The sequence below is a fragment of the Sciurus vulgaris genome (assembly GCF_902686455.1).
Source record: "Sciurus vulgaris genome assembly, chromosome: 2".
Taxonomy (NCBI): domain Eukaryota; kingdom Metazoa; phylum Chordata; class Mammalia; order Rodentia; family Sciuridae; genus Sciurus; species Sciurus vulgaris.
Window position 1 is genome coordinate 180203390 of NC_136462.1, and position 13266 is coordinate 180216655.

At 51.2% G+C, this 13266-nt stretch overlaps 1 protein-coding gene across 6 annotated transcripts in view; it reads left to right on the forward strand.

Moving 5' to 3' along the window:
* Window positions 1-3851, forward strand: part of ZNF341 (zinc finger protein 341) — a 41394-nt gene extending 37543 nt beyond the window's left edge. For all 6 annotated transcript variants that reach the window (XM_079128175.1, XM_079128172.1, XM_079128173.1 and 3 more), the window contains 3 exons: window positions 579-690; window positions 925-995; window positions 2606-3851. In XM_079128175.1, coding sequence (XP_078984301.1) covers window positions 579-690; window positions 925-995; window positions 2606-3165 — 743 coding nt within the window. In that variant the 3' untranslated portion in view covers window positions 3166-3851. The remainder of the gene's footprint in view (window positions 1-578; window positions 691-924; window positions 996-2605) is intronic.
* Window positions 3852-13266: the final 9415 nt, after the last annotated feature.

Sequence of the window (13266 nt, forward strand, 5' to 3'; positions counted from 1 at the left end):
GAGCTGTCCCTCCTCCGCTCAGACCCTCTGCTGGCTTCTCATCTGGCTTAGAATGCAAGCCGTGGTCTTTACCTTGGCATCCCAGTGAGGCCAGCTGCTTGTGACCTTACTCCTGCCTCTTTCTCTCCACACTGGCCTCCGTGGTTCCTCAGGCACCCAAGCATGCTTTCCTTCCTGCCTGGACCCTCGCCTGTGTTTCCCCGGCCAGCTCCCTGCTCCTTGGGTCTCTCCTCAGGGTTTCTGCACCAGAGAGGCCTCTCCAACCAGCTGGTCTAAAGTAGTTCCTCGGGCACAGGGCTGTGCACCGGCAGTCTCAGCTACTAGGGAGGCTGAGGCAGGAGGAACTCTTAAGCCCAGGAGTTTGGAGGCAGTCTGGACAAAGCAGTGAGACCCCATCTAAAAACAAAAACCCAAAAGAAACCCCTCTTCTCCCTGGAAAAACAAAATCAAGAGAAACGAGAGGCTATTTTTCCCCAGACCACCTCCATAGAGGAGCTGCAGCCCTGAGAGGTTCAGTGGGGAGCCCCAGGCCCTGGACGCACTTAAGGGACCCTCACCCTCGTGGGTGTCTCCTGCAGGTGAGAAGCCCTACAAATGCCCCGTGTGCGAGTCTGCATTCAACCGCAAGGACAAGCTGAAGAGGCACATGCTGATCCACGAGCCCTTCAAGAAATACAAATGCCCCTTCTCGTGAGTAGAGCTGCCGCAGGTGGGGCGCCCCCGAGGGAGGGCTCACAGGGAGACACCAGGCCTGAGGCGGAAGGCCTCCTCCTGTCCTGCCCCGCATCCTGCCTGCTCCCTCCCGACTCTGCCTTCCTTCCACTCCAAGGTGAAAGGATGGCCCCTGTCCAGGGCCACTAGAGGGGCCAGCAAGAGGGTTCCAAGCTTGCTGAGCTCCCCCCGACTCATGGCTTTGGGTTCCAGGACGCACACGGGCTGCAATAAAGAGTTCAACCGGCCAGACAAGCTGAAGGCTCACATCCTGTCCCACTCGGGTAAGGGATTCTGGCCTGCCAGGAGGGTGGGTCAGCCCACGCCCCCTGCGACAGACCCACCAGGAGGAGAAAAAGCAGGCACACCCCAAGGCCGATTGTCCCTGCCTGGTGTAGTCCAGCCAGTGGACTTGCCCTTGTGGGCTGGAAGCCAGCTCTTTGTCTGGGACCTGGGCGGGTACAGAGATGAAGCAGACGCAGCCCCCGAGTCTGAGGGGAGCCGACCTGAGAAGGGACATTTAACTTGGAGTGGTACCCACTGTGAGGCATGTGGGTCAGGTGTGGTCCAAGATGTGGCTGGGGGCTTCAAACCTCCCCAGTTTCCCAGGGGCTCCCTAGAGCGTGTCACTGAGGTGCCACCGCTTAGTCTTGAACAGAGCAGGGCCTTTCGACCTCGGCACCCTTGATCGTGGGCTGGATGATTCTTTGTCACGGGGCCGTCTTACGCCCTGATGGACGTCTGCCTACTGGGTGTCACTGGCTTTCCACCCAACGGTGTGACGATCAGCAGTGTCTCCAGGGATGGCCACAAGTCCCCTGGGGGTGAGGTGAAGTCACCCTGTTGGAGAACCACTGGTTTACATGGGATTTGGCGGCTAAAGAAAGCTTGAAAACTGAGAGTAGATGAAGGAGTTGGTGACGGAGGACCTGGGTCACTTCCCTGTTTGGTGGCCTCAGGCAAGTCACTGCCTCTCTGAACCTCCATCCCAAGAGGGCCGAGGGGACCAGGTGCGTGCCTGGCCCAGGGTGAGCTAGTGCTGGAGTTGACTTTGGGGTGAAGGGATGTTCAGGAGTCACTCGAGACCTGACCCCGTGTCAGGCAGAGGATGGCCACGGGCATCAGAGAGGCAGAGCCCCAGCCCTCTTGGGAAACGTCACGTTCAGTGGGGGAGACCAAAAGTAAATAGTGAACAAGTAAATACAAACCAGCAAGGCACACTGGGGGCAGGGAGGGAGGAAACGGGGTGCGGGGCAGAGAGAAGGGCATGGGGTGAGGAAGGCCCTGAGGAGCGAGTCCCGAGGGACGAGAAGAACCAGGAAGTGGCCTTCGGGAAGAGGGAGCAACAAGTGCTGCCCCTGTGGTGGGGGAGAAGGTGGGTGGGAGGCCCGCACGGGGACAGGCTGGAGACGAGGTGGGGTTGAGGTGTGGGGGCTGCCAGACAGCAGCAGGCTTTTAGGGAACTTAGGGAATGGGAATCGCGGGGAGGTTTGGAACAGGGAACATCATGCTCATCTGTGTGTTTTCCAAAGACATTCCTAGCTCCCTGTAGTGAGGCAGGCAGACCAGAGGAGGTGACTGGCTGCCTCCGGTCATCCAGGTGAGATCATGGTGACCTGCAAAGTTCACCAAGATTTAAGGATTGAGAGTGGACTGTTCCAGGCAGAGGAAATGGCGAGTGCAAAGGCCCAGGGGCGGCAGCCAGCTTAGTGCATTAGTGAGAGTGTGTGCCTGGCACAGAGTGCGTGGCTGGGAGAGGCGGGGGGTGAGAGTGGGGAAGCCAGGGCCAGATCCCACAGGTGCTTGTGGGGCAGGAGACCGCGTGCTGTTCCCTGGTCAAGGCACCACCCAGGCCCCGGCTCTGGAGCCTCACTGACTTCTGCTGCTCCCTCAGGCATGAAGCTCCACAAATGCGCCCTGTGCAGCAAGTCCTTCAGCCGCCGCGCCCACCTCGCCGAGCATCAGCGTGTGCACACGGGCAACTACAAGTTCCGCTGTACTGGCTGTGCCAAGGGCTTTTCCCGCCACAAATACCTCAAGGATCACCGCTGCCGCCTCGGGCCCCCAAAGGACAAGGACCTGCAAACCCGGCGGCCACCGCGGAGGAGGGCTGCTCCCCGCAGCAGCAGCAGCAGCAGCAGCAGCAGCAGTGGCGGCGGTGGTAGTGGGCGCAAGGCGGTGACCTCCTTGCAGGACCCACTGGGACTAGAGGAGCTGAAGGATGCAGGGGCAGGCCCAGTGCCCGAGGCCGCCCCAGGCAAGCCACCCTTCACCGAGCAGGATGCCGTGCTGTCCATTGTGGTGGGTGGCCCAGTAGGCGGGGACCCTGAGCTGGTTGTGCCAGGCCACGCGGAGGGGCTGGGCCCTAACCTGGCACTGGCAGAGCTGCAGGCGGGGGCCGAGGGCTCGTGCGCCATGCTTGCTGTGCCCGTCTACATCCAGGCCTCCGAGTGATGGCGGGGCTGTTGCCCCCACAGCCAACCTGACGCCCGCTGGCCTCGGGGTCCAGGCAGACTGTCCGGGTCCGGGGCAGACCAGAGGTCCTTCAGTGCAAGTGAGCCATGGCAGAAGTCCTTTTGGAATGCCATGTATAAAGCCCAGCCCATGGCTGTCCCTCTGGGTCCCCAGCCTGCTGGAGAGCCCTGCAGCACCTGGGGTCTGGGGCAGGATCGTGTTCGGCTCCAGGACAGAGCAATGGCAAGAGGCAGGGCCGGAACCTGAGGAGCCCTGTCTGGCTGATCTGGGCGGCCTCTGATCCGGCTGCTCTTCAGGAGACTGGACATGGCCAGGGGCCTTTCCTACTGGACCTTTTCCTGTAGGGTTCCTCACGGCGTCCCCAGAAAACCGTGCAGTAGGCATAGATGGCACCCTAGCATACATGGCGGGTAGATTACAGCTGCGAGCGGATGGGGCTGCAGGTCCACGAGCTGCAGTGCACTTGCTTTGTGGCCTCGGGCAGGCCCCGTCACCTCTCTGAGCCCCATGTTTCTCACCCGTACGGTGGGGCCTGTGGCAGTCCCACCTCCTGGGTTGTCTTGGGGGCTCGGCATGGTGACATGTGCCAAGCATTTGCCATGGTGCCCTGCACTTGAAAAGTGCTCAATAAATGTTCCTGTCACGAGTCCAACACTCAGACCCCAGCCTCGCGGTTCCTTCCTTAACCCCGGGTGACCGTCCTCCCCTCCGAAGCCTGGGGGCTGAGCAGGCTGGCACACTGCAGCCACTGGAGGTTATGAGGGAGGGGTGTCACAGAGCCTGCTCTGGGCACACACCCAGGGGGAGGTTGGTACTCACTCAGGACAATTTAGGATCCCGCCTCGCCCCAGCCCTTTGGAACCAGGAACTCTGACCAGAGCCGGGAGTCCATCCTGAGCGGACCCTGTGTGGCCATCATGCCCGCCTCTAGCTCTCCCCTCTTCTTCCCTCCCCAGCTAGTCCAGAGGCAGGGGGAGAAAAGGGCCTCAACCCAGATTTTCCCAGCAACATTGCGGGAGAGGAAGCTGAGGCCGGGAGAGCAGCCAGGGCAGATACTGAGCTTCCTTGAAGGCCAGCACGTCCCTCAGGCCACAGTGTTGGGACCCAGAGCTGGAGCTCAGAGCCAGGCCCCACTCCTGGCATGCTCAGGAAAGGGGTGATGTGGCAGCGGGGACGAAGCTGATCAGGGTGAGGCTGCGAGCATCCCAGACTGCAGAGGGCCAGCAGAGGGACCGACTGGTGGGGACCGAAGTTTCAGGGGAGCTGACATTTGAGCTGGGCCTTTGCAGAGAACGCTCTGCTGGGTGGATGGATAGGGAAGGTGGCCAGGGAACAGTGAGGCAGGAGCAAAGACCTTGAGGGCTGGGGCTGAGCAGAGACTTGGAGGAGGGCAGGGAAGCCATGACCGCCAGCTCTTTGATCCTCCTCCGTGACGGGTGCTGTGCTAAACTGTTTTTACTTCATGTTGCCTCAGCCCATCAGGGGAGTGCTATTACTTGCTATATTTTACAGTTGAGAAACGGAGGTCCAGAGAGGCAGAGGTCCTCACCCAAGCTCACACAGACACTAAGCTGCAGAGCTGGGGTTTGAACCAGAGAGACCTCCCTCCTCACGTGCTCCCAGCCACTTGGCTCTGTTGAACTATGGGTGACTGGCGAATGAGAGGGCCTTGAACGTTGAGTGAGGGAATCTGGACTTCACTCTGTAACACAGGACCTGGGGGGCAGCACGCATGTTTTTAAATTGGAGCAATGACGTTAAAGGAAACATTTTTTTCTTCATTCTGGTTTGAGTAGTTAAGTTGTATTTCTGTCTCTTCTTCCCGTCATTGTGCACATGCACACACCAGTAGTCATGAAAACTAACACTTTTTAGACACTTATCATGGGGCTGGTATTAACTTCAAGGCAGGTACTACTCACCCCCCCACCCCGCAATCCTGGGGATGGACCCCAGGGCCTCCGCGTGCTAGGCAAGTGCTCTGCCACAGAGCCCTAGCTTTAGCACCAAGGTAAGTACTGCTTTTAACCCCATTTTGCAGCTGAGATGAGGTAACAGGTGCATCAAGGTTAAGCAGTCCAAAAATCACGCAGCAGGTAAGCTGCAGAAGCAGGCCACGGAATAAGGGAAATACCCAGGTTGGGTCTGATGTCTCACAGATGCAGAATTGGATTGAGAATTGGATGGGGGCAGTGCTGGACAATATTGAGGTTCCCCTACTTGAGATCTTCCTTGGTTAACAGATGGGGAAGCTAGACCCAGAGGGGAAGGCCTTTGGTTAGGGGTCACAGAGAATTGGTGACAGAGGCCCCAGGGCCCCCTGGGAGGACCCTAAGATGTTGAGCAGGTCATAGTGTGAAGAGGGGATGGCCTAGGATCCAGGGTCCCTCTCTCCAGAAAGAGCACAGACTTTGGCATCAGGTTGGGCTGACTCTGCTGCTTCCCAGCTTTTTGACTGTGGCAGGTCATTTCACCTCTCCAAATCTCATTTTCTTATGTCCCTAAAGAGAATAACCCTACCTACCCAATGAGATTGACATTGAAAGCAAAAATAACCAAAACGGGGAACAGACCTCAACAGATGAGCAAGCTTGCTTTATTAAACAGCAGAATGTCACATTTTCAGGGGGGGAAATGGCAATGAATTACAGGAGGGGTCTGATTTTCATAGTGTTTAAGTGAGATTTGGATCATAACAAGGGAAATTTGAATCATTTGCAGAGTGGGTGGGTTGGGCAGTTGGGGGACAGTTGTGCACGTTCAAAGCCTAAATCAGGGAAACAGTTGTAAAAGTTTGAAACCCATCTTTGATGGGAAAGGATGAAAGTTCAGAGCCCAGGGCGCCCATCCCAGCCCTGTCTCCTGGGTCACACTGTTCTCCTTTCTCCCTGAGTGTTGTTATTCCCTCTTTTCTCTGGGGATTGTTATTTTCCATGTCCTTCAGGTGTTGCAATTCAGGAAAATAATTCAAATAAAGCAGAGAGCACAAATTAGCAAGTCATGGATTAAAATCCAGCCAACAGACAAACTGGCACTTATGATCTTGGAAGAAAAGGAAGCCTTAAAATAATGAAATTTGGACAGGGAGTGTAGTTCAGTGGTAGGGCACTTGCTTGGATTGTGTTGAGTCACAGTGTTGAGTCAGCACACTGTGAAAATGAATTAATAAAAATCATGAAGTTAAAAATATATTTTGCTTCAATGGCAAAATGTAAGACACCTTCCTTCTGTGTCAGGAATAGACAAGGATGCCCTCCATTGTTACTCCATCATGGCACCAGAGGCCTGGCCAGAGCAATAAGACAAGAAAAAGAAATAAATGGTGTAAGAATTGGAAAGGGTAAGATAATAGCAAGGATGCTGAAATAACAGATCAATATATATATAAATTTACTGTGTTCCTATACTCCAGAAGCAAATTTTAAAATGTAATTAAAAATTGGGATATTTCAGCCTGGTGCAGTGGCACACACCTATAATCCCGGCGACTCTGGAGGCTGAGGCAGAAGGATAACAAGTTCAAAGCCAGCTGTAGCAATTTAGTGAGGCCCTAAGAACTTGGTGAGATCCTGTCTCAAAATTTAAAAAGATAGAGGGCTGGGGACATGGTGTGGCTCCGTGGCTCAGCTCCCTGAGGTTCAATCCCCATTCCCCCCAAAAAAATTTGGGACATTTCAGCCAGTGGTGCATACCTGTAATCCCAGCTTCTCAGAAGTCTGAAGCAGGAGGATGGTAAGTTCAAGGTCAGCCTGGGCAATTCAGTGAGAACTTGTCTCAAAAAATAAAAGGGGCTGGGGATGAAGCTCGATGGTAGAGTGCTTGTCTAACATGTGCAAGATCCTGGGCTCCGTCCCCAGTACTGCAAAATAAGTAAAAAGCAAACTGGATAATCTGGCACAGCGTAGCAGCAGGTGGAACCAATCCTGCCAGTTCTTTAGATGATGATTGCATGCCAGGTGGCCACAGTCGCTGTTCTTCCCCGCCGTCTTCCTGACTTTGCGACTGAATGTCGGTTGCTATTTACTATACTGCAGAGAAGTACTCGTAAGTTCTCCTGTGTCTCAAAAGTGGAAAGACAAGATGGCCAGGGATAACCACGTGGTTTTTGACATTTTTGCCTTTTCGCTCTCCCATCTTGTCCGGATTCCATGGGTATATGACTTGAACCCTAGGGACCTGCTTCCTTCCCTCCTTCCCCTCTAGTCCTCCATCAGCCTCTGAGCTTGCTGGCCTCTGTTTCTCTCGCAGTAAAATTTGGGGCTTCAGTCCTGGCTAACTTGATTGAGTGTTGACTTCAACTTCTGTTTTTCTTTCTTTTTTACTGGTGGAAAAGATTGAATACAGGAGTGTTCAACCCCTGAGCCACATCCCCAGACCTTTTTATTTTTTATTTTGAGACAGGCCAAGTCGCTTAGGACCTCACTAGGTTGCTGAGGCTGGCCTTGAGCTTGTAATCCTCCTGCCTCAGCCTCCTGAGTTGCTGGGATTACCGGCATGCACCGCCACACTTGGCTCCTTCAGTGGCTTCTGATCTCTCCCAACAGAAAATCCAACATTTTTGCCATAGATTTCAACGTTCTACCTAACATGGCCTTTACTGACTTCTCAACCTTGTCTCCCACCATGCTCTTCTCTCTAACCACATCTGTCTTCTTGTTCTTCCCAAGTATATTAATTAACTCCTGCCTCAGGGCCTTTGCACTTGTTATTCCCTCCGTCCAGAATGCTCTTCCTGTAGATTTTCATTTTGCAGGCCCCCTCTCTCTGTTCACAGTTGTCCAGGATCATTTTCTCAAAGAGGCATTCTTCGGTGGATCTGTCTAAAATAGCCCGGTCCCCATCATTCTCTAGTTCCTTGCCCTGTTTTATTTATTTATTTATTTGGATACCGGGGATTGAACTCAGGGGCACTTGGCCACTGAGCCACATTCCCAGCCCTATTTTGTATTTTATTTAGAGACAGGGTCTCGCGAGTTGCTTAGGGCCTCACTTTTGCTGAGACTGGCTTTGAACTCAGGATCCTCCTGCCTCAGCCTCCTGGGCTGTTTTATTTTTATTCATCACCCTTGACATCACATTAGACAGTTCTCTACAGGTCATTGTCCTCCTCATAAACAAAAGTCCACAAAGGGGAAGGCTTTTGTCTCTTTTGTTCACAGATACATCTACAGTGCCTCGAACTGGAATTGTTCAACCAGTATTTATTGACTGAACAGCAGCACTTTGAGAGAAGGAGGCACCCTGACCCCTGCTCTTTCCCATGGTAGGGAATCCTAGGGTGCATTTCCCCAGTAAGAGCCCGCCAAGCAGGCTGAGATGTCACTGGCCCCAAACCATGGGAAATAATGTTGATAAAACACATTTTCCTTTGTCTGAAGGCAGCAGGAATAAGACAGAGGCAGTGGCTTGGACGTTTCAGTTGACAGAGCAGGTGTCCCTGTGGACCAGGAAAACAGGTCAGACCAGTTTTGCCTCCCTGGGGGAGGAGGAGTGGAGGTGGCAGCTGCAGGTTCTCCCAACCCCCAAGGCAGCCAGAGAAGCCAGCCAACTACTGAAGGCCCTGACAGGTAGTGACCCAGCAGGCGAGCAGACTCCACCTCAGTGTTAAGGGCCTGATGCTTGCCCAGGGTGCTCAGTGTGTACTTAAGCACAGAGCCCAAGGCTGGTGGCCAAAGCCCAGCTTCAGGCCGTGGGTCCTTTGTAGAATCACAGAAAATAAATTGGGCCCTGGAGAGGGGAGGGTCTTGTCTCAGTTCTCACTGCTACCTTGGTCCTTTCATAAATTCATTTAATAAACGTTTGTTGAGCACCTACTACTTGTCAGGCAGAGTTCTAGGCATTGAAAGTATATCAGAAACAATGATCTGTGGTGATCCGTTGTAGAGGGGACAGAAGACACACAGCAAAGTGAACTGTGTATTATGTTGGCAGCCAATAAGTACTGGGAAAGAAAAAGTAGGACAGGTTTGGGAGCATGGGGCTGGGGGCTGGCATGTTCAGGAGCAGCAGAGAGGCCAATGTGTCAGGAATGAGGTGTGAAAAAGGAAGATGGGGGAGGGGCAGGAGGATCATGACACATTGTAGAGGGACATTGAAAGGACTTTGACTTACTTGGAGGGACATGGAGAGCTATTGGAGGGTTGTGAGCTGTGCAGTTGAATGCGTCTGACATATTTTTTAAAGGACTTCTCCGGTTGCCACATAGAGAATGGAAGGTGTGAGGAAGGCCAGTGGGAAGTGTATTAGGCTCCTATTGCTGCTGTAACAAATACCAAAAACTTAAAAAGACCCAAGTTCATCATCTTTCAGGAATGGAGGTCAGAAGTCTGCACTTCTACTTGGACTAAAATCAAGTGGTCAGCAAGGCTGTGTTCCTCCCAGAGGCTCAGGGGGAGGTGAGGAGAATCTGTTGCCTTTTCCAGAGTGTGGAAATTGTAAGGAAAAATGCAGCTCAGCTCGGGACCCGTGGTAGCTCCAGCCCCTCCAACGGAACTGGCGCCCGGTCTCAGTTGCGCTCAACAATAGCTCCCAGAAATCCACTTTGGACACAGGAAATCACATAAGGGAATTTATTGAGCAAACAGAGTGTCTCCCTAAAGGGTAAGAGAGAAAAATGAGAGGAAAAGAGAAAGGAAAGAGAAAGGGCAGGTGCTAGAGAGAGTGGAAAGCAAGGAGGAGGAAAAGCAAGTGTGTAGGAGAGAAAAGCAAGAAGGGAAAGATGGCGGTTGAATTCCGCTGGGCTAACAGGGGACCAATATCGGAGAAGGATACTTGCAAGCTGACTGATGAACCAATAGCTAGCTAGGATGTTCACAGACTGACAAGTGGTTGGGAGGCGGGGAAAATGCCTGCAACAGAAAGGGCAGGGGAGCAGCTTTATACATTACAGAAATAACCTACATTTCTTGCTTTGTGGTCCCTTTATCTAGCTTCAGAGCCAGAAGGGAAGCATCTCGCAGTTGTTCTCTGACCCTGACTGAAGGGACAGTGGATCCTGGGGAAGGAAGGAAAACAATGGGCTTTGGGATTTCACCATTTCCCAGCAACAATGGGCTTTGAACTTTCACAACTGTGTCCCCTAATTGCCCAACTGCTGCATTCTGCCATGATTCAAGTCTCACTTAAACCCTATAAAAACCAGACCTTCTTGTAGCCAGTTGCCATTTTCTTTCCTGAAAATGTGCCCCTCTGCTGCTTAACGCCACTGCTTAACTCCACTGCTTGATAAGAAAGTGCATCATTGGACAGGCGCTGTGGCACATGCCTGTAATCCCAGCAGCTCCGGAGGCTGAGGAAGGAGGATAGAGTTCAAAGACATTCTGAGCAATTTAGTTAGGCCCAAGCAACTCAGCAAGACCTTGTCTCTAAATAAATTACAAAAAAGGGCTGGGGAAGTGGTTCAGTAGTGAAGCGCCCCTGGTTTCAATCCCTGGTAGAGGAAAAAAAAAAAAAAAGGCATCATTGATCCATTGAGGTCTGTCCCCATTTTTGGTTATTTTTGCTTTCACTGACCCTCCTGCTTCCTTCTTATGATTATGTTGTATCCAGCCAAATAAGCTAGAATACTCTCCCTGTCTCAGAGCTCTGCAAAGTCCACTTAAGGGGCCATTCTGGGAAAAGGACATGGACAACTTTGGAGGACTCTTATTCAACAAGAGATTACTGCAATGGTCCAGGCAAAAGAGAAGCTGACCCAGACCAAAGTGACAGTAGTGCAGATGGTGAAAAATAGTGGGATTCTGGGTGTATTTTGAACAAACCAGACAATCTAAGGGTTTGGATGTGGCCCTTTCTTTCTTTGCAGAAGGAAATTTCTAGTTTACGTTGGACTTGGGCCTGGAGCTGGCTGAGGAAGTAGGTTGCTTTGGGGTAAGGTCAGGAAGACACAAGTCATTTACTGGAGGCTGTGTGGCCCTTGAGAGCAGAGTACCGCCACTTGGTCAGGATGTACTCAGATGAATGGGCACGGAGGAGGCCCCACCACCCACCATCACCTTGATAGGCCTCTCTCCAATCCAGTCTCCCCCGCCCCCTGCTCATCCCTCTCAGGTTCTGCTGGGTTGGGTCTGACCTGCCCTTATTGCTAACTTGACCCACGCCCCAGGAGATCACTCCTGCTCGGAGGCCCACCAGCTTCATGCACTTATGTCTGTGTGCCTATGTCTCTCTGTCCATTCATTCCTTTGGATGCAAGCAGGACAGGACAGTGGCTCAACTGGTTGCCCTTTACAGTGAGAATCCCAGCTCTGCCCCTGCAAACCATGGGGCCCAGGAAAGCTGTTCAACCTCATTCTCCGGTTCCCGATGTGTAAAATGGGGACCACCAGAGGCACTTGTGTGGACTAAAGAAGATAATGCATGTAGAATGCTCAGCTCCATGTCTGGCTTGGCTTAAAACGTGTTCAGTAAGGATGTTCTATTATTTTCTCAGGGTCCAAGTTGGCAGTCACACCACTTAATAATGGTGTGATCGTGGGCAAGTTATTCAGCCTCTAAGCATCTGTTTCTTCAGCTGTGATCTGTCTGCCTCATGGGACTGTGTTGGATGATGAAGTGAGATTTTGTTTTTGGTTGTGTTTTTAGTGCTGGAGATTGAAACCAGGGCCTTGTGGATGCTAAGCATGCACCCTACCACTGAGCCCCAGCCCCGTCCTAAATGGGATGTTCTACGCGCGAGCTGTCTGACCCAGAGCAGGGGCTAAGTAGCTGTTGGTCATTATTCCTATCATGCCTATTTATTTTGTAAATACTTACGGATGCACATTCAGTCAGGTCTTTTTGTCTGCGTTCTCACTGAACTATCAGAATGACCAGTGAGGAAGATGGTGTTATTTGTTTTACAGATGAGGAAACCGAGATAAGTAAAGCACATGGAAGAATGCCATAGCCCTGATTCTAACTTTTTTTTTTTTTTTTTTTCGGTGCTGGGGTTAAACCCAGGCTTAGCCTGTCTCTGCTCCTGAGCTACACCAGTAGCCCTACCAATCTCCCTGCACCCCAGTTCTAATCTAGATGTGTGTGGTGGGCTCCAAAGCATATTCTCATTACTTCAACATACTTAAAACAATTGAGGGCTGGGGCTAAAGCTCAGTTGGTACAGCACTTGCCTTACATGCACAGGGTCCTGGGTTCAATCCCCAGCACTGCAAAAAAAATTTTTTTTAGATTAAATTTATCATCTTAACTATTTTAACTTATATAATCCAGCACTTTTTAGTATGTTAACAATTTTGTGGGACCATTACCATCTCTAGTTCTATTAAATTAAATTTCCATCTTCCTGAAAGGAACCCTGTACCCAGGAAGCATTTACTCCTCATTTTCCCCTCCCGGTCACCTGACAACCACTAATATGTTTTCTCTACAGATTTGCCTATTTTGGACATTTCATAGAAATGGAACCATACAACATATGGCCTTTCGTGTCTGGTTTCTGTCACTTAGCATTACATTTTAAAGGTTGATGTGTGAATCTAGCACAAATCAGTACTTCTTGCCTTTTTATTTTGTTTTTAATTTTTCTCTTTTCTTTTTTCATTCCTTTTTATGGCCAAATAATATTCCATTGTATGGATATACAACATTTTGTTTATTTGTTACCCATTGATCGATATCAATGGTGGTTTCCACTTTTTGGCTATTAGGAATAATGTTGCTATGAACACTGGTGTACAAGTTTTTTTGTGAACATATGTTTCTTGGGTATAAATAGAGGAGTGGAATTGCTGAGTCACATAGTAACTCTATGTTTAACTTTTTGAAGAGTTGCCAAACTGTTTTCCATGGCCGCAGCATTATTTTACATCCTGTCAGCAATATATGAGAATTTCAGTTTCTCCACATTCTTGCCAACATTCGATATTTTCTGTTTCATTTTGTTTGCTGGTTGTGGCCATCTGAGTGGGTATGAAGCATCTCACTGTGATATTATGGTTTTGATTTGCCTTGCCCTAATGACTAATGATGTTAAGAATCTTTGGGGGCCGTGTGCTTATTGGCTATTTATATATCTTTTTTGAAAACACCTCTATTCAAACCCCATGTTTAAGTTGGGTTATTTGAAATTTTGTGGTTGAGTTT